General features: G+C 38.5%; 3 protein-coding genes across 9 annotated transcripts in view; 1 reads left to right on the top strand and 2 right to left on the bottom strand.

The window, feature by feature from the left end:
• Positions 1-751: 751 nt before the first annotated feature.
• On the top strand, positions 752-5,245 carry ube2l3a (ubiquitin-conjugating enzyme E2L 3a). Its single transcript, XM_005944595.3, has 4 exons — positions 752-903; positions 3,540-3,635; positions 4,152-4,338; positions 4,442-5,245. The coding sequence occupies exons 1-4, from the start codon at positions 877-879 to the stop codon at positions 4,594-4,596; spliced, it is 465 nt and encodes a 154-aa protein (XP_005944657.1). The 5' UTR covers positions 752-876; the 3' UTR covers positions 4,597-5,245.
• A 1,173-nt stretch (positions 5,246-6,418) lies between these two features.
• Positions 6,419-15,430, bottom strand: ckmt2a (creatine kinase, mitochondrial 2a (sarcomeric)). Its single transcript, XM_005944597.2, has 10 exons — positions 15,355-15,430; positions 13,682-13,858; positions 10,669-10,867; positions 10,074-10,169; positions 9,758-9,979; positions 8,771-8,856; positions 8,396-8,519; positions 7,295-7,429; positions 6,884-7,009; positions 6,419-6,767 (listed from the first exon to the last, which is right to left on the bottom strand). The coding sequence occupies exons 2-10, from the start codon at positions 13,822-13,824 to the stop codon at positions 6,651-6,653; spliced, it is 1,248 nt and encodes a 415-aa protein (XP_005944659.1). The 5' UTR covers positions 13,825-13,858; positions 15,355-15,430; the 3' UTR covers positions 6,419-6,650.
• An 81-nt stretch (positions 15,431-15,511) lies between these two features.
• The window catches only part of rasgrf2a (Ras protein-specific guanine nucleotide-releasing factor 2a), a 46,308-nt gene continuing 38,912 nt past the window's right edge, over positions 15,512-22,907 (bottom strand). For all 7 annotated transcript variants that reach the window (XM_042213008.1, XM_042213005.1, XM_014340823.2 and 4 more), the window contains 10 exons: positions 22,089-22,201; positions 21,078-21,138; positions 20,951-20,980; positions 20,633-20,736; positions 19,956-20,040; positions 19,201-19,398; positions 19,036-19,115; positions 18,840-18,957; positions 18,141-18,209; positions 15,512-17,915 (listed from right to left, as the gene is read on the bottom strand). In XM_042213008.1, coding sequence (XP_042068942.1) covers positions 17,820-17,915; positions 18,141-18,209; positions 18,840-18,957; positions 19,036-19,115; positions 19,201-19,398; positions 19,956-20,040; positions 20,633-20,736; positions 20,951-20,980; positions 21,078-21,138; positions 22,089-22,201 — 954 coding nt within the window. In that variant the 3' untranslated portion in view covers positions 15,512-17,819. The remainder of the gene's footprint in view (positions 17,916-18,140; positions 18,210-18,839; positions 18,958-19,035; positions 19,116-19,200; positions 19,399-19,955; positions 20,041-20,632; positions 20,737-20,950; positions 20,981-21,077; positions 21,139-22,088; positions 22,202-22,907) is intronic.

Genomic DNA, 22,907 nt, shown 5'->3' with positions numbered 1-22,907 from the left:
GTGATTCTTTTTCTTGCATTTTCATTATTATGTCATTGTATCGTCAATTCAATTAAATTCAGTTTTATTTATACAGCACCAAATTACAGCAACAGTTGCCTCAAGGCAATTTATATTGCCTACCCAACAATCATAAGACTCCCTATGAGCAAGAACTGTGGTGACAGTGGGAAGAAAAAACTCCCTTTTAACAGGAAGAAACCTCCAGCAGAACCAGGCTCAGGGAGGGGTGGCCATCTGCCACAACTGGTTCATGGTTAAGGGAGGAAAACAGGACAAAAGACGTGTTGTGGAAGAGAGGCAGAGATTAATAACAAGTAATGATTCAGTGCAGAGAGGCAAGGTGACAAAACAGGTGACAAAAAATTTAATTTAATAGAATCACTTTTCAAAAAAATCCATAAAGACTTTTTGATAAAAGGACATTCACCATTTAATCACTGTGAAATGTGGGGGAATTATCTTTTTTTTTCTTTAATTGTCTTTTAATTTCAAAATAATTCATGTGTGCTTGTTTTTTTTTATAACGCTTTTGCATCGATTTTCCACATCTCCTTTAAATGAGCCATGGTTAAATGAATGTATTAGATAAACAGAACTAAATACTGGACTAGCTTACCACAATAGATGGATAAATATAATAGTTTTATTCTAAAAGGATGTCTTAAAGAAATGGGGATACCTAAAAGGAAACAGGAACACATATCCAAAGCAAAGCGGTAAAAATTTGGTTAAAATCTGTAACCCTCCGGGCCCAAAGAGGGCGGTAACGCAAGAGAATCCCGCCCGTCATCCGTTTTAAAACAAACTGAAAAGAAGTCGAGGTAGAGCGGAAAGAAAAAGGAAGAAGAAGGAGAAGACGGAATCGGTACCACAATGACTTCGGCTCGGAGACTAACTAGGGTAAGAAAAAGATCTTAGTTGTTGGATTTCTGGAACTTTGACATGGTTTAAACAATGGTTTCGACTTTATGAGTGTAGCTACAGATTCGTGAGCAAAGAGAAAATGTCCGGGTGTTTGTCGCTCAAGTGTCTGACAAAACGAAAGGATAATGACGGCCGATAGACGGTGACTCGGGGTTTAGTTGTTAATTTGAAATGCCAGCAGAGCGTGATTAAGCTTTAAGATAAAACTGTCATCTACGGCTTTAAGTCGGAAAGCAAGCTGGTGTTTAATAGGCAAGCATGGTAGAAACTGTAGCAGCTCGTTTTAACCGCTTTCGCCGTCTGAAGGCAGCCGCGGAGGCGAAAACATGGAGACTTTGGGGTTGGGACGTGACGTCAGACCTCATCTGAGCCGTATACGTTTAATAAACGTTTAATAATAAAAAAATATATATATATATATGAATGACATTATTCTCTTGTTTAGGGGATTAAGAGTTAGTTATTTGCAAAACAGTATACAAAGTTATTTTGACTTGGTCATGTACTTGCATGTAAACAAACGCAATATAAAACAAACAGAAGGAGTAATGCCTTTATTTAGCGTTTTTCAGCAACAAAATAGAGTAGTCAATAAATTATGAAGAATTAAGTGTAACAATTGGAAAGAATTGTTCCTGTAAGTTAAAAGAGTAAGTAGAAAAATGTGGCTATTGTAGACATTGATTTTTATTTTTAAAGAGAGAAAAAAATGAATTGTATGCTAATGTTGTAAACAGTGTAGTGACTGGCCAGGCGTTCATACTTTCTTTTGTTCTGACTCGTTTTAGTTTTGATTTGCTGTATGTTAGTAATTTCCTCATACCAAAAAGAAAATGGTGAAGTGTGCTGTCACGACTTCCTGAAATCCCCTGACAGTTCAGTTTTACAGTTCACGTAAATTCCAAATTCCATTGGGAATTAGAAAATAACTACTATTTGCTTTCAGTTAAAACTGTTGCAAGAGAATTATCTGAAATGACTGGGACTGTAGGGCATGTACAGCTTGAATTGATCGGTATAAAATATTATGACTGTCACTTTCTTTCTGCCAATCACTTGCAACTGTAGGACCTCAGTGGTTTGATAACATTTACTAGTTCCTTCCTCCTGTTTGTCTATCTCACCTATATGTTCTTCTGAAATTTATACTGGCAGACTTTTTGACCATATGAATGAAAAATATTTGATCTGAGTAACCAGATGGATTTGTTTTGTAACGCTTTTTTTTTTTTTTTTTTTTTTTTTAAACTAATGCTAGTGCTAGTGTTCAGCTAACAGCTGGTTGTGGTGGTTGAAGGTGACTGTTATCACAAGGCTGCTCCTTGATATTCTCTGCAACTGCTTTGCTTTATACCTGAAATCAGTCAACCGCAAACAAGGTTAACAAGTCACAAATTAAACACTTTTTGTTTTTTTGTTGTTTTTTTTTTAAATAACTAAAAGTAACCATCATGGAACCATTAGTCCTCAGCCAGTGGTGCTGCACACGCACATTTTAAAGATGCAATACCCATTTAAGTTTGAAGCTATTTCAGGTTTTTGTTTTTTAATTTTTTTTCTTTAATTTGTTGAGGGTTATGTTAAAAAGCTTAGTCTATATGAATCCTTGAGTGTTTCATACATCACAGGCCTTCATAGCAAAAAACTGAGTTCTCCACCTCTGTCTGTTTGCCATACACACATGTCATTGCAAAGGTCACAGTCTGGCAACCCATTATTTAATTTAATTAATTAATTAATTAATTTATTTATTTATTTATTTATTGTTAATTAGTATGAATCTATGACTGCTGCCTTGTAAGTATGCAGAACTGTATTAGTGGAGGTGAAGGTCTCACACAGGCCATCATTGTCCGATGTTAATAAAATTTAAAACACCATAATTGTTTTTGCAGTATTTATGTGAACAGCCTGGAAGGAAAAATGCATTGTGTGAGTAGTAATCTGAACCGAGGAATGAGCGGGTATGAGTCATTGTGGAGGAAGTGATGTAACTGTTTACTGTCTGATGGGACTCGGTCCATCAGGGCCATATTACACAGTTCCTCTGAATCACCTACACCCAGCAGATTGTATTCCTTACCTGGTTTCTTGACTTTTCCTCACGTTTTATCGGCATCAATCAGCCACAAGTTTAAAACCACAACCTCATAATGTGGCACTCACCCTAATGTCACCAAAAGAACACACCTTAAGTCAGTGTGTGTGTGTCCGTGTGTGCCCATCCCAACAATGCTTGTCTCGGTTGAGATCTTGGAAATTTGGGGACCAAGTCAGCACTGTGTTGTTCATGTGGTCATTGTAGGTTCTGACAGTCTGCATTTGTGCAGCGTCATGCACAGCAATTTGTGTGCTGACACATTTTTATCCTAGCCAGCTGAAGACTGTTTTTCTGTGGGCTAAAACGGCATGGTCCAGTACTGCCCTTTCTGAACCTGCCGAGTCACCATTTCTCCTTCCTTGGATCACTTTTAGTAGGTTCTGGCTTCCAGTTTGGAGATGTTGTGGCTGATTGCTCTACGTTATACATTCACGCATTTGTCTGTTTGTTCTTCCTGTTCTGTCACTGCATAATTTTGCACCAAATTTCAATCAATTATGTTTCGTTTCAGGAGATTCAAGACATTCGCGATTCTGGAATAAAGAATTTCCGAATCATTCAAGTGGATGAATCTAATATTTTGAACTGGCAAGGGCTTATTGTTCCTGTAAGTATTGACCCTATGTAACTATACATTTTTCCCACTTTTGTTTCTCTAATGGCTCAAATTTCAGATCACACATTGTGAAGTTCGAGAAGAACATTTTGGTAGAAATTTGGGTTGACTTGTATGAAAAATATTGTTTTATATAGTCTATATATATATCTGTTGTGAACAGTACATTATCAGCTTACTTGTTTTTTGTTCACTTATTTTATTTTTTTAAGGTTTCTGTTTTGGTAAGTGTCAGACACAAGTTTCGGTTCTGTTTAATGCTGTAGAGAGGGGCATCCTTAATATGTTCAGAAGTATAAAAAAGAAGAACATTATTAGAGAAGAACACTGAAATCATTTTAGCAACATTTTTAATTTTCACTATTAAAAGTATCAAAGCGCACATAAAAATGACCCCCACCAAGTCATCTTAAAGTCAAAGAGCATTATTAATTAAATTATGTAATTATTGTTGACTAAATATTATTTCGATTTTCCTGAAATTAACACATACTTATTTTCTTCAAGGACTGTCCTCCATATGACAAAGGAGCATTTCGGATTGAGATCATCTTCCCTGCAGAGTATCCTTTCAAGCCACCTAAGATAACCTTCAAGACAAAAATCTACCACCCCAACATTGATGAAAAGGGCCAGGTCTGCCTGCCCATCATCAGTGTGGAGAACTGGAAGCCAGCCACGAAAACCTGCCAAGGTGAAAATGGACATCCACATCTTATTATTGCTTTCTTATATCTGTTCCAAAAAGTACCAAATATGCTCACAAATGTTCTTTTCTCATTCCCTCTGTCTGCCAGTGATTCAGTGTCTGGTTGCAATGGTGAACATGCCTCAGCCAGAGCATCCACTGAGGGCTGACCTGGCAGAGGAGTACACTAAAGACCGTGCGAAATTCATGAAGAACGCAGAGGAGTTCACAAAGAAACACAGTGAAAAGCGACCTGTGGACTGACGATCCGCCTCTTAGACTTCCTTTTTGTTTCCTGTTCAAAGAACCCAGCCTGACTCTCTGTTCTTATCCCCTTATTTCACAGAGATGGCCTGTTCTCCAAACCTGCATTGTTTAGCACTGTCCAACCACTCTTTAATAGAGGCTTGTGTTGCTCTTTCACTTTGCCAAAAAGAAAAGCAGGACTTTTTGGTGCACAGGCGGGCTCTGGCCTCAAAGTGTCACCTTTTGGTTGTTTTTGAGTTCTTTCTACAGATTTTTTTTTTCTTTCCTTTTTAGAAAAAATAAAATTTTCTGAGGTGGCATCGTCGAAAGTGAAATCTCTGAAAAGTGCTGTTCTGCTTACTTTAATGCTGAATGTGTTCTTAGATTAATCATTAGCTTATGCACACCTGTTTACAGATTTTTAAGCATTGTTTCAAATCTTGACGGCATTTATGCTGTGGGTTATATTTGTCGTCTACTCCTTTCAGTCGTTTTCCCCCTAGGATACACCGTGATCTGTAAAATCACCCGTGGCAGTGGCAGAATTTAACTTTGTTGCTCATGCAAAATTCACACGGGAGCAAAGAAACTTCTGAAAATGCAACAACATTCAAGTCATTGAATCATTTTTGTATCTTTAGAAATATTATTAAACTTCTTCCACCTCTGTTGGCCCCTTTGTAAAGTGCATGTTGTCAGTGAACATTACATTAAAGATCCATTATTACTGATGTAAAAACAAGATACAAAATTACTGATGCTTACAAATGTGAGAAGCCAGTAGGAAATACAGAGGCACATGCAGGATCTTTCCTATTCCTGTAGTGGGATTTTTAGGCATAATCCTTACCAGATTTACAGCTGGGTCCAGCTTTGGAGAGGTAAAGAAAGGCGATTGACATTACTTTGATAATGTCATGGTTGTTGATGCTATAGATGGGCTCATCTAAGGATTTCAAAAACTGCACATCTACTGGGATTTTCCTGCGCAACCATCTCTACGGTTTAGATAATGGTTAGGAAAGGAGAGCGTATTCAGTTAACTTATAGATTTTTAGAGGTCAGAGGAAAGGGACCAGACTACTTTGAGCCACTAGAAAGGTGGCAGTAGCTCAAATAACTACTTGTTACAGCGACACCAACTTTGAATGTTAAGCGTTGAAGCTGATAGGCTACAGAATTAGAAGACCATACCAGATGGCACTCCTGTCAGCTAAGAAGAGGACACTGAGGCTACAATGTGCACAAGCTCACCAAAATTGGCCAGCAGAGGACAGGAAAAATCTTTATTTCTACTGTGATGTTCAGATGGAAGGGTCAGAATCGGCATGAGCATAAAAGCATGGATCCATACTGTGTCAATGTTTCAGGATGATCGTGGTGGTGAAATGGTGCGCAGGGTATTTTCTTGGTACATTTTGGACCCGTAAGTACCAACAGAGCACTATTAGCCTACCTGAGTATTATTGCTGACCATATCCATTCCTTTATAACCATCACGTGCAACTGGAAAATCTGCAGCAACTGGTTGACGCTATCATGACAGTATGAACCAAAATCTCAGGAATGTTTCTAGCACCTTTTTGAATCTCAGCCACTAATAATTAAGACAGTTCTGAAGACAAAAGGGTTTCCAACCCAGCACCAGCATGGTTTACCTAATAAAGTGGCTGATGATGATAGGAAAATAAACTGCCATCTAATAACTACAAAACTGACATTATCTTCATACAAACAACAGACTGTGCTTCAGTGAAAGAATTCTGAACCACTTTCTACACTTTATTGCCCAGCCAAAGTGAAAAACAGAACAACAGCAAAAAACAAAATGAAAGCAATAAAATGTTGTATAGTGTTTATTCATTGAACTTGGGGTTACAATTTTCTTGAGGTAGAGTTTTCCTCTAAAGAACACGTCTAAGATGATTTATCTTAAAGAAATGCACTCTGTCTTGGAAACTTAAAGAGAATGCTTTCTCCTCGCTGATGGGAGTCCCTCTCAGGTGCTCTAGCAGGCTCAGTTTGAGAGGGAGGACTGATCAGGTCACCGAGGAAACTGAGAAGTTCAGTTTTCATTTCCTAAACTGAACAATGGGAGATGGGATTTTGATATCCTGGCCTTTTTCCAGCCGTTTCTCACACTCAATCAGGTAGTTGACGCCGTCAACCAACAACTGGACCAACTCCACCTAGAAGCACACAGCAACAGAATAGCTCAGACAGGGCGTTATATAGAACTGATGCATGTGAGCTTATTAGCATGAAAAAAGAAATTGTGCAAAGGGCAACAAAAGAATCTCCTCGCCTCAGATTTGCCCAGACGGTCAAGGTTGGAAATGTCAAAGGTATCACCAGTAGCAGCCGTGTCGACTCCCCCTGTGCCGCGTTTCTGCAGCCGCAGGTTGTCAAGGATTTTGCTGAAACGTGGGTCCTGTAAGTTGGAATCATTTATAACATGTTGAAACTGTAGTTAAAAGATTTCTTTTTCAAGAACAGAAATAATAACATGAATAGAAGTTGGGTTTTTTGGGGGATTTAAAAAAAATTCTAGATGAGATCATGAGGAAGAATTTGGATTATAGAAACCTTTAAAAATTAGCTTCTGTCAGCTGGTGCTGACAGAAGTCCCATGAGACAACTGTTGTCGTAAATTGAAAATATTTAAATAAAAGTGAACAGAACTTAAAATTATAGTGTTATAGTGTCATTATATTACCTTGCTTAGTTTTGGCAGGCGTACATGGACACCCGCCCTGAGGCCGGTGCCCAGGTTGGACGGACATGTGAGGACGTATCCCAGACGTTCATTCCACATGAATTCCCACCCTCTCTCCTGGATCAGGTGCTCCACCTGTAAACAGTATGTTCATGGTTGCCCAATCACATTTTATCTATACATAATAGTTGAGCAAGATAATCACTTTTTGCAGCGCTTTAGTTGAGAGCTGAGAAGTTTGAAATTTGAGGAGTTTTCATGTTAACAAAATAAGTACATAATGAAATAAATGCAGTTTTCTTTTATTATGAGTCAGGATAGATAATATATAACTGTAAGTAAACTAGTCATCAAACAGAAATTATTTATTAATAAACAGAATTTTAAAACACTCAAAGTGCTGGATCAAAGACTCAGAATTATGACACTTGTTTTCAGATGCCCCAAATGACCAAAATTGGATAGTGCTGACATGTGAAGTAACATAGCTAAATTAATGAAATGCAGTTCCTCTAGTGGCCACTGGAGCCTGGCTCATAATCAAGCCAATGCACATAATTTTGGTGAGTGAAATTCTAGTATTTTATAAGTCTGCTACTTAACAGGTATATGTCTTTGAATAGTTAATAGATCCAACCTGCTAATCGAGCTAGGTAGTACTAGCTAATAAGTTCTACCCTCTTGTCCAAATATGGTTTCTTTTGGTCCCCAAAAACAACATGACAATGACTAAAATGCTGAAACGTTATCAAAACCTGTCAGGAATGGCATGGTGGCTTTGCCCATCTTTTATATACAGTTTGGGAGTGTGATGCATTTATTTTTTAAACCAGTGGCCAAACAGAGTTACAACAGCTGAGTTTGCACCTCACAGTGGATTTAATGTGTCACAAAGAATAATCCTTTTTGATGACTGAAATGAAGATGTGTCAAATATGAAATTTGACACAATTCGTGTATAAACACGAATGTTTATAAATTGAGTAATAATTGAGATATTTCAGCCTGATACAACTCAGCAACATTAGCAGCCACAAAAAAGACTGGCTAATTATCAAAATGATATCCCTTTACTCTGTTTGACATCACACTCCACTGTACCTGTTTGAGTCCGTTGCAAAATCTCTCAAACACTCTCTTCATGTTGCCGCCCTTCTCCATGGAGATAACTCTGGTGTGGTCCTCCTCATTCACCCAGATCAGGAAGGTCTTATCATTGTTGTGCCTGAGGAAAAGAAAACAAGAAAACTACTCGTCTTTCATTACTGCTGATGACTCATGACACGAGGCACTTTGATATTCACACTTGTCGTCTGTGCAAAAACATGCGTTTATAAAAAGCTATCCACACCAAATGGAAAACACAGCATCAAACTTCCTGCTGTTTTAGTGGCTCAGTTTCCAGGAACAGGCACAATAATAACTCATACATGGTCACACAGCAGCGGACATGCACAAGAACTGAATAGACCATACCAGATCCCCCTGGCATCTGGCCAGTCTCTGGCCATAAAGGCACATGTCAACAGTGGAGAGACAGGCTTGTCAAATAAGAAGTGATCCTACAGGTGGGAATGGTTAAGGGAGGATCAAGAAGGAAAGAGATGTAGATTTTTAGATTTTAAAGGGAAGAAAGACTTCTTTACAATTTGGTGATGAAAAGATTTCAAAGAGTCATATAAAAGGGCATTGGTCTTTTTTAATAGGTATTGTTGAGGCTGGAATGAGATTAGTTTTTAAAAAATGGATTAAAAAAATATATTCTCTAAAAGAAAAAGAAAAAAAAAATATATATATATATATAGTCGCAAAAGTATGATATATATATATATATATATATATATATATATATTTTATATATTTTATTATTATATTATTATTATTATTATTTAATTTAATATATATATATATGAACAGCCTTTACAGAAGCTACACGGGGTTGCTGCACCATCTTGTGGCTCAAAGTGGTATTATGCAAGAGTACAGCTTATCCCATTTCACTGTCAGTTGATATCCCTGCAGATGACCTGAACATAAAGCCACAGCTGCTGTTTCTTCACCTTCTGTTGAAAGCCTTATTTCGGTTTGGAAAGTTTTAAACTCTATTTAAGCAACATATTTTGTTAAGATTTATTTTTGTCCTTATCTGGCAGTTCAGCAGTGAAGAGTAGACAGGAAAGAGGGCGAGAAAGAGAAGGAGAAGACATACAGCAAGGGGCTGCAGGTTAGACTGAAATCAAGCCACTGCATTTCAGCTGTAAGGCATATGGTGCCTGTTTAACCAGTAAGCTAAACGGATACCCAACAAAGTGCTGGGTGCCAAAGAAACATCCACCCCATAAATCTCTATATTTACCATTTTAAAATTTACCATTCACACAAAATAATAATTAAAAATAACATTAAATCATAAGTTTAAATGTAAAGGAAAGCGTATACATTTCTCTGAAATGATTAACTGACATCAATAAGTTGCTGCTGCTCCTTTTCCGTCATGTCTCCTAGGCTGTAGTAGTGTCCAGCCAGGTCTCCTTTAAGGCCAGCTAGGGCTGTCACTACTACCCGCTCCACCTCACGGCGCTCAGCCCTTGAACAGGCTGGGGGGAGGCTAAGCCCACGGATACTACGGCCAGTACGCACCCGGGATGACAGAACATAATTCTCATCAAACATGCCATGGGTTATCTGGAAAGGACAAAGGCAAAGACAAGTGTTTCATACGTGTAGAAATCGAATATGGATGCACTGAAATTATAGTGGCAAGAAGCTATGGTCTAACCTTGGAGGCATCCAGGTCAGTAGGATGTTTCATGACTCTGGGGTCATAGCCATTATGTCTGTCTTTGATGACAGGGTCAAAGAGCTCAGCAAACACCTAGAAGCACCAGCAAATAAAGTCTGCAGTGTAGGTTTGTTTCAGGAAGTCAGAAGTTTACTTTGACAGTTGATGTCTTATGATATAGACGGTGTGGAATTGCACCTTTATAATAAGGATAATCATCAGCTCTATGACAAAGAATCAACAGTTACTGGCTTAATGGGGAAAAAAGACTGTTCCAACCATACATTCATTCAGGTACTACACTCTGTATAATGACACATCATTTCTGACAGTATGCATGATACTTTAGCTATGAACATATGAATCAGTTCATAAAAAGTCTTCTGCTATCTTCTGTTGTCGAAACATTTTGTAGTGAGTAATTCTTATGAAATGTGCAAGTGATATGAGGCATGCTTTTTTTTAACCTTACTGCCTCAGTTTTTGAGTTCTCACGTATTACCAGATTTACAATTAATCAATATACTGATTATTATTAAGATAAGCACAGGTTATTCAGTGGATAATTTAAACAAAACCCACTTTGTTTTACCTCATAGCTCTCCTCGTCACCAGCCACGCAACCCACTGTCTTGATGAAAGGGTGTCCAGGGTTGTCGACTCCTGTTTGGATGCACTGGTCAAGGGTCCAGTTGTTGGGGGTGACTTTGTCCCTCAATTTGGCATAAATGGCTGGAGTAAGAGCAGAGGCCATGCAGTTGTTGTGTTTCCTCAGGTCAGGGTAATCAGAGCTTCAAGAGGAGACGGATTGAAGAAATGTAAAAGTTTTGAGAGTTACTACACCCAGTTACTACACCCCTGAAATAATATTCCTTCTTACTCCAGCTAATGTTGACAACATAATTTTCCCTTCAACGTATTCAGTGCTGATCTAGCAGAATACCAGTTGGTTAATCTGGAGAAATCTCATTTGTAAGCAAATAGACAATTTGATGTGTACATTGTTGGTTTGGGGTTGGGGGAAAGATTTTCAGGTAATTTTTGTTCTTTTATTTTGCTAACTTAGGGGTTTTTATTTATTTATTTGTATAGCACCAAATCACAACAGCAGTCACCCCAAGACACTGTATATTATAAGGTAAAGGCCATACAATAATGGAGAAAAACCCTAACAATAAAATGACCCTATCTAAGCAAGCACTTGGCAACAGTAGAAAGGAGAATCTCCTTTTTAACAGGAAGAAACCCCCAGCAGAACCAGGTTCAGGGAGGGGCAGCCATTTGACAGAACAAAAGACATGCAATGAAAGAGAGCCAGAGGTTGATAATAGCTACTGGTGGCTCCCATTTGTCCTCAACTAGCTGCTAAACTTAGCTGCCATTTAGGGGGTAAGAGTACCTATAACTCTGGAATCAGAGAGTTCATCAATATCAGGAATCTAATATTGGACAAAGAGTATATGGAGTCAGTGGCTAAATTCTGAATCTTTATATTGTGTAAAACTATTAGGAACTTAAGGTGATTTTAGATTCTGATCCAGCATGCAGTGGCACTAAGTAGGCTTCAAATCATTCCAAATTTATCCTGGAGCCTAAATATGAGCACACTATCAGAAAAATCTATCTTCAGCCACCAGAGAAGCAAGTGTACTCTATGTATGCATAGGATGAGTGGGTAAAGGCAGTAAAAGGGGAGAGCATAAAATACAGTGTGAAAGAGTAAGTGAGAGTGAGCCAAAGGTAACCCAGATGAAATGTGAGAGCGTCACTGATCTTGCAAGACATCGCCAGCATATCTGACATGACATTGTGTACTCTTTGAAACTCTCAGATGTTTAGTTGGACTGTGTTGACACAATCCACACATGTTTATTAATGCTGCAGGCTCAGTGCATAAGATGAGATCAGAAAGCCCTTATTTATCCCAGAAGTTGGGAAATTGCTGTGCAACAATAACTTGTTATATAGAAAATACAAAACAGTATGCAGGGTACTTTTACTTTGAACACATGAATCAGTTCAAAAACAGTCTACTGATGTCACCTTCTGTGTATTTCTGTTATGGAAACATTTTGTAGTGAGTCACTCTTATGAAATGTGCAAGTGATGTGAGGCACGTAGTTGGTCTGTCTGTTTTTAAGGGAGATAATTGCAGTCTAATACCTACTCACTGACTGGTCAAGGTCATCTACTGCAGAAAGAACTTTTTGCTTCAATCCTCACATCTCTTATTGTCATCTGTTCCTATGATGTAACCTCATCATCACCTCACTTTTCACTGTCTTTCTTCTTGCTTAAGCATAGAGTGTATATGAAAGATGTACAAAGCCACTGTGACATCATTCTATTCAATTCAGTTTTATTTGTGTAGTACCAACTTATGCTTGAAGGCACTTTATATTGAACGGTAAACACCCTACAATATTTTAGTGTAAAGGCACAACAATATTAGAAAGTCAACCCCATGAGTAAACACTAGATGACAGTGTAAAGGAAAAACTTCATTTTAACAGGAAGAAGCCTCCAGCAGGCTCAAGGGGAAGTTGGGGGAAAGGGAAATAGAAGTGAGCAGGGAGAGACAGGACAAAAGGCGCGCTATGAAAGAGAGAGCCATTAACTATTAATGGTTAAATATAATAGTGGTGTATAGCATCACCAGAGAGTGAAAAGATGACGCAGCAGAACTAAGGATTGAGGTTCAGGGTCACTAAACCAGCAGTAATTATAAGCTTTATCAAAAAGAAAAGTTTTAAACTTAATTTTCAATTTAGTGGTATTGCGCAAATGGATGAAGATATCCCTGCATATGTTGTCAATGGAAGAACATATCCTGGTCAAAAATGACTCCAAGATTCCTCACACTGTTACTGGGGGCTAAGGTAATGCCACCTAGCATAAGATTCTGGTGAGAGGCCATGTTTTAATATTTTTAGGGTAGAGTAAAATAACCTTAGTTTTCTCTAAATTTAGAATGTCATTCAGGAACTTCATGTCTTTCAGACATGCCCATAGATTAACTAGTTGAATTGTATCATTTGCCACTTGGTATTTTGAAACCACACATCAGGGGTGTCCAACTCCAGGCCTCAAGGGCCGGTGTCCTAGAGGTTTTAGATGTGTCCTTGGTCCAACATAGCTGATTTATAGGGCTATATAAATGGCCTGTCTTAAGGTTCACCAGAGGCCTGGTAATGAACTAATCATTTGATTCAGGTGTGCTGACCTAGGGTGATATCTAAAACTGGCAGGACACCGGCCCTTGAGACCTGAAGTTGGACACCCCTGCCATACATAGCCAGTGAGGGGCAGATGTGACTGAGCGATGTGTAAATATACTGTAACAACCTGTCAATAACAAGGTAATGTAGGCTGAATCTTAGAGCACACCTGGTTTTATCCTCCTTTTTTAAATTGTTGTCATATTTTACAAAGTAAAGCTTTAGTTGCACTGAGATCATAAATTCTTCAAAAAATAAAAAACTATTAAGGTCATAGAACAAGGAAGCCAAATGGTAATGTTCTAACAGATTTCTAGCCAACCAAGTTCTTTTTACGACTGGTTACCCCTTGGTGGCATTAGTGGTGCTAATGTTGACCTGTCTTACCTGGGAGGGTAAAGCTTCTTCTTTGCCTCAGCAGCCAGAGAACTGTTTTCACTCAACAAGAATCCAGCTGTTCCTGCTCCCAAGCCGGCCAACAGCACAGCTGTATTGCGCTTGGAGATCAGGCGTGTGAAAGAGCTTGCCATTTTTCTGCTAGCTGGGTTTTCAGTAGCAAAAGGACTACATATAAAAACACAAAAGCAAGGTTTTGTTGATGACTTGTGAATGGTGCTAACATATACACGTATAGGCAAAGTGGAAATGGACACCTGATGTGTATCTAGTATCCTCATGTTGTGGTGTCCCTGGATCATCATAATAAATGTTGGTGTAAATTCAGCATTGCAAGTGACCAATCACATTGTCATGATGTTATAGTTTTGGGGTGTAGAATAAAACTGCGAAAAAAAATCCAAAAAAGGATCAGGTCAGGGTTAGGGCTGAGGATTGGGATGTGATTGTAGTGAGAGTTCTAAAGATTAAGGTAGGATAACCAGAACAATCTAGGCCTAACTTGCTCTTATCTAATGACCTTTCACCCATGAAAAGTTTTATTCAATATTATATCAAGCTTAGACCATGGGAGGCTCTGGCAAACACTCTTAGTGTTATTATCGCAGTCTGAATGGCAGGTTTCATATGACACAGAATGGCAGGTTTCATATGACCACTAATGCTTTGCTATTGAACAGTTAGAAGTCAGCCATAAGCTAACAAAAAATGCGACATTTATTCAAAATAATCATTCTTGTTAATTTTGTCGAAATGTCCCACAAAAGCAGTTCATTTAGTTTCATGGACCTGGCCTGGAAGGTAAAATTTTAGCTTATCCTCTGTGGATTGTGTCCATGAGAGTGTGTCTTTATATAGAGGGGAGCTGTGAGGTCATTGTTAGTCCTATTAATCAGAGTCAGACCTGAAATTAAAAGTCACTCAGTTAGTCACATGATTTTTATGAGCTCCGTTTGTCCCACTCTAAGGCTTTTCCTTTCTCTGTGTAGGTTAAAGGCAGTTCACTCTGTGGGTCAATGGGCATAGTATTTATAGATTGGTGGAAGGCGGTTGCACTGCCAGGATTCAGTGTCAAGATCCAAGCCATGCCTGGCTCAGACGGTGACATTCAGAACTGGTCATAAGACCAGAACCTCATAAGGCAGTGGGACAGACAGATGGAAACAAGGCAGATGGAAGGTGAAGTGTACAGGAGAGCTGATGTAGCAGGATGAAAAACAGGTGGAAAGAGAGTGCAAGAGTTCTTTCTAGAGATCAGCCTATGAGAAACCACCTCTACTAACCAACACTGAAAATTATGAGATCTTACAAATGCTCTAAGATCACTGTCCCCTCCACTGGTTGCTGTGACCTTTTAACTGGAAACTTTTCATGTAAAAAAAAAAAGCACCTACTCTCTGTTTGATTTTCTGCGTTTCTTCCTGTTGTTGTTTGCTTACATATCACCTTGAAATCATCATCAAATCCTGCTTCACCTTCCACCTGCTTTCCTTGTCCATAGCTTTTAAACTTCACATTAATTTTGAATGTCAAAAGCATGCAAATTTTTTGTATGCAGCCTGGATCTTTAATACCAGCTCTAGAACCAGCTCAATAATTTTCCCAAGTATTGGAAGCAAATGAAGGCTTTCTGTAGGAGAAATAAGAGAAAGGAGATACAGTACCTGTAGAAAAGCTGCTGCCTTCTTGCTCAGGGTCTCTTGTTAAACAGCTTTTCACTCTCCTCTTACACAAGGCTCCACCCCGTCATGTGGGATTAGAAGGTCGGAGCCAATCAAACGTTCAGAAAGAAATAATTATAAGCCAATGGACGTATAGTATGCTTCTGCTGAGCCATGATTAACCATGACCACCAAGGCTCCAATATCACTGTCCAGTTTGACCTTGATATTTGAAAATGATCTCTTGTTCCACTTCTGTGACCATGAGAGCTATGTACAGCAGCAGCCATGCCCTGAGTTAGAGGATTCAATATTTGCACATTACAAAAATCCCATGGATAAAATTTAGTGAGAAAATCCTATGTGGATAGGTAGTTAAACTAGACTCACTGTAGCCAATACCAAGAGAAACTAGATCTCCCAGTATAAACCTTAGAGTTTTGTACACAAGTACTGTCCTCCCAATGCACTGTCAGCTAATAAGCTGCATGGGTATGGTTAAACTTCAGTGCAGCTTGTTTTATTTGATTAAGATCCAGCAGATCCCAGAAGACTCTCTGTCCAGAAGACTTCAGTCTTTGGAACAGCAAAGATGCAGGAACCTCAAGGTCCCAGGAATCTGGTAGAGGAACCGAGCTTTAAGTAGGGGTAAAGACCCCCGCAAGGGCGAGAGGGAAATTAATTGAGAGAGAGAGAGAGTGTAATATTATGGCCGATGGCTCAACTCATACCCTGCTTATGCTTATGTAGGGCACACAATTTTGGCTGCTTTCCTTACAGTTGCTGCACAAATGCAACCCAATTTTCAACCCACTTTTTATTTGGTTTTCTGTTTTTGTGCCATGTTTTTTACTGACACTTTCCCACGCTGTCACTCTCAGTACTGACATCATTAATCTAATCCAATCGTTAAACCAACCCCTGTTTCGTATAGTTTAAATATGGGCTCTCAGTCATTCTCCCTTTCAGGCTCTCCTTCATACAACTTACCTGCTCCCCGTCTAAACCTCACAGACCCTCAGTCTTCATCTTCACCAGCAACCACCAGCATCTAGACTTTGGGGTGGGGGTGGGGGGGCTGTCCTAAATCCTATGACTGCTGAGATTCTGGTCTGCCATGATGGGTCATGAGTTTAATTATGAAATCCATTATTTTTCAATATCTCAGTAAATCATCCTCAATTCTTCCAAGTGATCTCTTCTCAGTGAACTTGCATTAGTCTGTGTGCATGTTTTATTTTGGCAACACTGTGTGTGTTCATTTTTTTCTTTTTGATGATTTTATGTGTCCTCTCTGCTTGATAAAACAACAATGTTTTACAGTTTGAACAGTTTATTTTTTTTATTTTATTTTTAAGCTTATAAATACATTAGCAAAACTGTAACTTCAAAGTATGCAGCAGTGTAAGAAAGCAGATTCCGGACCTTTGAAATGGCGAAAAATACGCCCCCAGACCCAATAACCCATCCCTACCACATCCCAAAGACATCAAACAAGCACAAAATTTTAAGTACAGGAGAAATCACACTATATTCATGTTATAATCAAAATTACAGTCTAATGAAAATCTTTGAATTAATAATAAATTAATAGTGCAAAGATCTTACTATTTCACTAATACACTCAATAGAGTTTGAAATATGAATATGAAAAATTGATCACATTGACGGGAACTATTAAGAATAGTGCCACATATTCTTGATATGTGGCAATATGCTTTTGTAGCATGAAAGAACCCCTTGAGTCCAACTCTCAAAAAGTGAAGCTCAAAAAGTTTTGTGTACAAAATCATAAACATTAAAAAACTCAAAAGACAGGATCTGATTGTAAAGAGAAAGAAAAATGTCTTAAAAACTGTAATGAGCATATTTCAAAATCTGCAATGTGTTTAAACTTTAAGGATTTTTGCTCTGACATGCGAGAGAATTTGTAAGAACATAAAGCTTTCATTTTTCCTTATTATCATAGCGTATGATTAAAAAAAGATAAAAAGCGAAGCGTTAGATAACGTCTCCTGTGAAACAGAAAGTATTAAAGTAGATAAAATATGTGACGTACTCCACACACACACACACACACACACACACACACACACACACACACACACACACACACACACACACTTTCTCAGTTACTCAATTATGCAATTACTTGATTACTTGCTACAGGGTCCCCAACAACCCCAAACTTACTGTGTAGCAACTAGTTTGTGTTCATTTGATTTGTGTTACAAGAAACTGATATGTTGTAAGGACAACTTTGAATAGGTAACAGAACTGTACCACTGTTTTATAGTCTGCTCACTAAATATACACTTCAGTAAGGCACATTTTCTCCTGAGTTTCCCAAGTGCAGTGATTGATGGCATTCTATGTAACAACCCCTGCTGTGTAATGAATGAATGAATGTGTTGCTCTGAGCTAGAAATTGTATATATATCAACTATATGTCTGTTTAGAAGATGCAGTTAGCCAGGTGGTAGTCGGGGTTCAATCTTGAGTGAGAGTTCATAAAGGGTATCTTCATCAATCACTAGGCTTTTATCCAGCAGGAACTGAGTCACCTGGAATGGAATGAGATAGGTTAAATTTAAAGATTTTGGATTTTTTTGAAGGTTAAGCAGTGAAAAATTATACACTTACTCTGATATTGATTGTTTGTTATTAAACACATTTTGCTGCTAAACTGGCTTCAGTATATTTTTTTAAGTATGTAAACAGCTCATATAAATCTGCTTAAAAAAATCATTAACAATAATTACACGTTACAAATATCTAATTAGACACACCTTTGGTTGGTGCTCTATCCTGTACGGTGTTTGCTGGAACTGACGGATCTCCCGGATGATATGAGAAATCTGAGATACCAAGGACAAAGTTACTGGAATGCTTCAGACATGATGTTTTTTTTCTAGAGAGTGTGTGTGTGTGTGTGTGTGTGTGAGGGGGGTGGGGGGTTGACTCGCTGTCCTGGTAAGAGACTTGTTAGTCTCTAACCAATAACCTGAAATTACTCCCTGCTACATGGTTGTATTTCGAAGGAAATATCTGAAACAAGCTCATTAAAAAAGATGCACAGAGTACAGGCCTTTTTGAGAGCCAGTACAATAGTATTGTTTAGGCCTCCAGCAGTAGTAAAGGTAGATATTCAGTGCAAGTATTAAATTATTTAAGCCAAAATTCTGGAAACCGTGACTTTAGGTATTGTAGTATCATATCACAAAGATGGACAAAAACAGGGGTTGTGTGCATAGATGTTCAATGTCTAAATAGATCATCATAATCAAGTCCTAGATGACCGTTAGGCAGTATTCAATACAGTATGGCATATGTGCCTCAAACGGATTTAAGCAGCTCAATAACTGACATCCAGATTCAAATTTTATGTTTTTTATGTATGTTTTTTTTTCCTGCTATATAGACCATTAAGGCACAGTGAATTGTGAGTTTTGTGCCAAATTCCAGTTTTAGGAAAGTGTAATCCTTACCATCCTCATCTTAGAGAAGTTAACAAGGCCCTCCTCTGTAAAGTTGGGTGTCCCCTCCTCAATGCAGGCCAGGTCAGTGAGGTACATGCCCAGGTAAGGGACACATGGAGGATTACAGCTGTGCAGACAAAGCAGAAATATACAGTGTTTATGAACTGATTTGAGACATTTTCCTCTGCTCACTGGCTATATTTACTTTTTCAATGTCTCTCTGAGGTTCTTGAACCGTCCCTCTGATGACACAATCTTCTGAAGTCTGTCCCTCAGTCCCTTTGTCTGAAAATAATGAAAAAAAAAGAGTAATTTTTTCAGTACACAGATGTGGTATTATTTTCAGCAGCTCTCTGAAAGGAGAATCAACCTGTTTGCAGACTTTTGCCCAGGTCTTTTTAAGCCTGTAGATGGCACTGCCTTCGAGTGCAGCAATGATCTCCAGTACTCCGTTGTAGTTATTGAGGCAGCGACAGATGTCAGCCACTGCCAGCCACTTCTCAATGGAGCTGGCTCTGGAGGCCACATCAGTATGGGTCATTATCTGAGACGCTACCAGGTTGCTCATCTGTGAAGCAAGGTATAGAGAGATGAGAGATGTTTCCAATAATCTGTCTGCCTTCAGTGATATGCCAAATTATGTCACTGATATTAGTGGGCAAAAGAATACACCACCAATCTAATGTGGATAATCATATATATTTAGTTTGATTGTGAAAGCTTTATTCTTTATAGACTGAAATTTTAGGAAAGACAGCTATTAAATGCAACTCGTCCTTTGATTCTTCAGCAGTGAGAATCCAGTATTTAAAATGTAGAAATATACTTTAATTAAAGGCACTGCTCTTACTTGTATTTTTCCATTTCCACTTTTTGATTACTGAATGTTTTTGTATTATTAAGTCTGTTAAATCCTCTTTTTCAGTTCTGTCTCCCTCTAGCTTACAGAGGGATGTCATGTGTACTGGACTCTAAGTAGTGGTCACTGGCCACTTTTTAAGAAACTGTGTGGCTTTTGCCCCTGACTGAACAAGAGAGACAACTGTTGTACCACAGACTTTTTATAAAACTCCCTATAAGCCCCACCACTACATCACTGCTCAGGATAAAAAGTCACCGTCTTACATCATTAAAGTGCTGGGTGGTCTTCATGATGTATGGAGTCCTTTCCGTTTTATCCAGCTTCATAAAGCCCTGACCTAGGAACTCCCTGCAGGACAGAAAATATCCAAAATCATAGGTTACACATACTGTATGTCCACATGTCATAATCTGTTCCCTACAGTCTCTGAGCTTTACTCCACCAAATCTATGGGAAGTTATCTTTGAGTCAAATACTATATTTCTTTAAGTGTAATTTTGTTTTATGCTTATCATATTAATCAAGGATATTGTTAGTTCAGGTAGACCATAAAATCAAACAGCCTGGATCCCAGCAGATCAGCTGATATCACTGGCAGCCTACATCAACTAGATGTAGGCTGCCAATGATATCAGCTATTCTGCTGGGATCCAGGCTTATAGTCCTCTACACATCTAATTTAAGGTGTTTTAGCAGGCCAATAAATCCTAGTTAAATTACTGTATAATTTGTTAACTTGCTAACTTACTATAAACTGGGCAGCTGTATTCTTAAGGCACGTTGAGATACCCAACTAGACTCAATATAGGCAAATACGCTGTACAAAGACATTTTAAAGAGATGATTCATTTCATTTCATTCATTCATTTATTTGTTGATCATATTAAATAACTCCAGGGTGATGCAAGGAGAGCTTGAATGTCTTGTATAACATACTTACTCATAAGGAATGCTCCTGAACACAATATGATCCAGCAAGGTGATCTGTTCTGCTAGTTCTATGGCTGAGAGTGACTCAAAACACTCTGATTTAGGACTCTCCGCCTTGAAAACACAGACAAACAAACTGCATGTGTAAAAAACAGTACTAAACTGCAAAGCTCTTCATGGGACTACAGTACCACACAAACACAAATTAAGTCCACATATAAGGAAACGACCTGTGGATATTTGAGGAGGGAGGTAACATAGTTCTCCTCAATACAGAGTAACCACAGCGGCTATTTTTCACAAGGCAAGGACATGACATTATTCTTACCACAATGAAGTGTAGAAGCGGGCAGCTCTTCTGTGTCATTCATGAGATAAAGAATTTCGACAAACAAGTTATAAACTTGTCAGGAAAATCTTTAATAAAACCCGTTCTGCTAAATGACAGTACTGACCATTTGTAATATGTCCTCCATCCCGAGCTGAGCATCGTCTTGTTCTTCTTGAGAAAGTGCACTGAAAACCAAAAATGGCATAGCATTACATACATGCAGTACCAGTCATATGAAAGCTGTTCTGCATTTGTACTCATGAACATTATGTAAACCTCTACAACACTTTGTGTTGCAATGAAAATAACTCAACTAAACATTCAAAATCATGATCTAAAATTTGCATGAATTTTTGAAAAAGTAATTCATCCATAGTTACATGACAACAACAAGGGTCTTCACTAACTAATGGGTGACAGCACAGTAGCTACGCCTATCTTTCAGATAAAGTTTATTTTATTGAAAGGGACCTGCAAAAGCAGGGTCATGAGGCTAACAACACAGGGAGCTGAATTAGCAGTATCAGTTCTTTTTATATGTAATCTGCTGTTTACCTACTTCACCCTAGAGGCAATTGCTATAAATGTGACTTTGTCTGCATAAATTCTAGTGTTAAAATGCCTAGGTTAACGGCACTCAAAACCCTGTTTAACTCACTCATCCTAGATTTACACTTGTATGACTTAAACTGATTGGACTGACAGGTGCACAGACACAGGCAGCTGTTCTGGATAGACCATCACAAGAAATTTGTGCTTCAGTTTTGACGATTGAAATTCTTGTCTTGGATAAGTCTTTTACTAATTACAGATATTTACTAATTGCACTTTGTCTGCACATTGCCCCCTTACAGTTTATCAATAACAGCTATAACCAAACCCACTAGAATGTGCTATCTTAGCACTCCAGCTTCTTTTCCAAATATGGGAACTTTTACTACAGAAAAAGCAAGATAGGGTCTTAAACACTTACACTGAAGTTTCCACCTGCAAACTAATGGGTGACAACATGTTAACTAAGTCTATTTTGCATGCACAGTCTATGGCTTCACCTTGCCTATTGCAGAAAAAAAATCTAGGACAGTGTGTAGATAAAAAGAAGTACACAATGATATTTACAGCAATCCCTTTGTACCTTAATATGTTTGTTGTAGCTTTCCTCTCTTGCGGCAGCAGATCTGGATCTCGCAACACCTCTTCTAGTAGACTGATCACCCCCACCTTCAGCTCACTGTTCATTTCAAAGTCCTGATTGAAACAACACATGCATATATATTTATAGGGAAGCTTAGACTTGAAGTTAAGATTAGAGTAGTGGGCACTCACAGAAAGATTCATTTCAGTGGTTTATTGTATATTTACCATCTAATTAAGCTTGCACTCATATATGACAGTGGGAAGGGGAAAGGGTGAGGTTGTACGTGAAGGGAACAGAGGTGATGAGAGGTGTTGGATAGGTATGGTGTTAAGAAGAGAAATACAGGGGAACAAATAGTAACCAGAATTTGCCAAGGAGATGGAAATGACTTTAGTGAGCATGTGCTTTAAGATAGGGAGGAACATGGGGTGAAGCATAAGAATGGAGGAAAGTGAACACAGCTGGACTACATCTTACACAGAAGGTGGAATCTGAAAGGCTGAAAAATGCAAGGACATAGTCTTTGTGGAATATGATGTTTGCAGATGACATTGTGATCTATAGTGAGAGCAGGAAGCAGGTGAAGAGATGCAGGTCTGCGAGACAGATACATCCAGATTTTGTATTTTCAAGACGGAACAAACCCTATTAGCAGTTCACTATGATGTGAACCAGTGGGGGGACTGAAAACCTATCTACACCTTTACCTTAGCAAAAATTTGATGTATTTGTGCCCGATTCCATCCTCCAGTTACTCCAGTTCTCATTCATTACTGACATTATCCTATCATACCTCAAATTCTCATGTCTTGAAAT

The sequence above is a fragment of the Haplochromis burtoni genome, unplaced genomic scaffold (genome assembly GCF_018398535.1).
Source record: "Haplochromis burtoni strain Fernald_Lab_line unplaced genomic scaffold, NCSU_Asbu1 Contig_407, whole genome shotgun sequence".
In the NCBI taxonomy this organism is placed as follows: domain Eukaryota; kingdom Metazoa; phylum Chordata; class Actinopteri; order Cichliformes; family Cichlidae; genus Haplochromis; species Haplochromis burtoni.
This window is presented reverse-complemented; position numbering and strand designations above follow the sequence as displayed.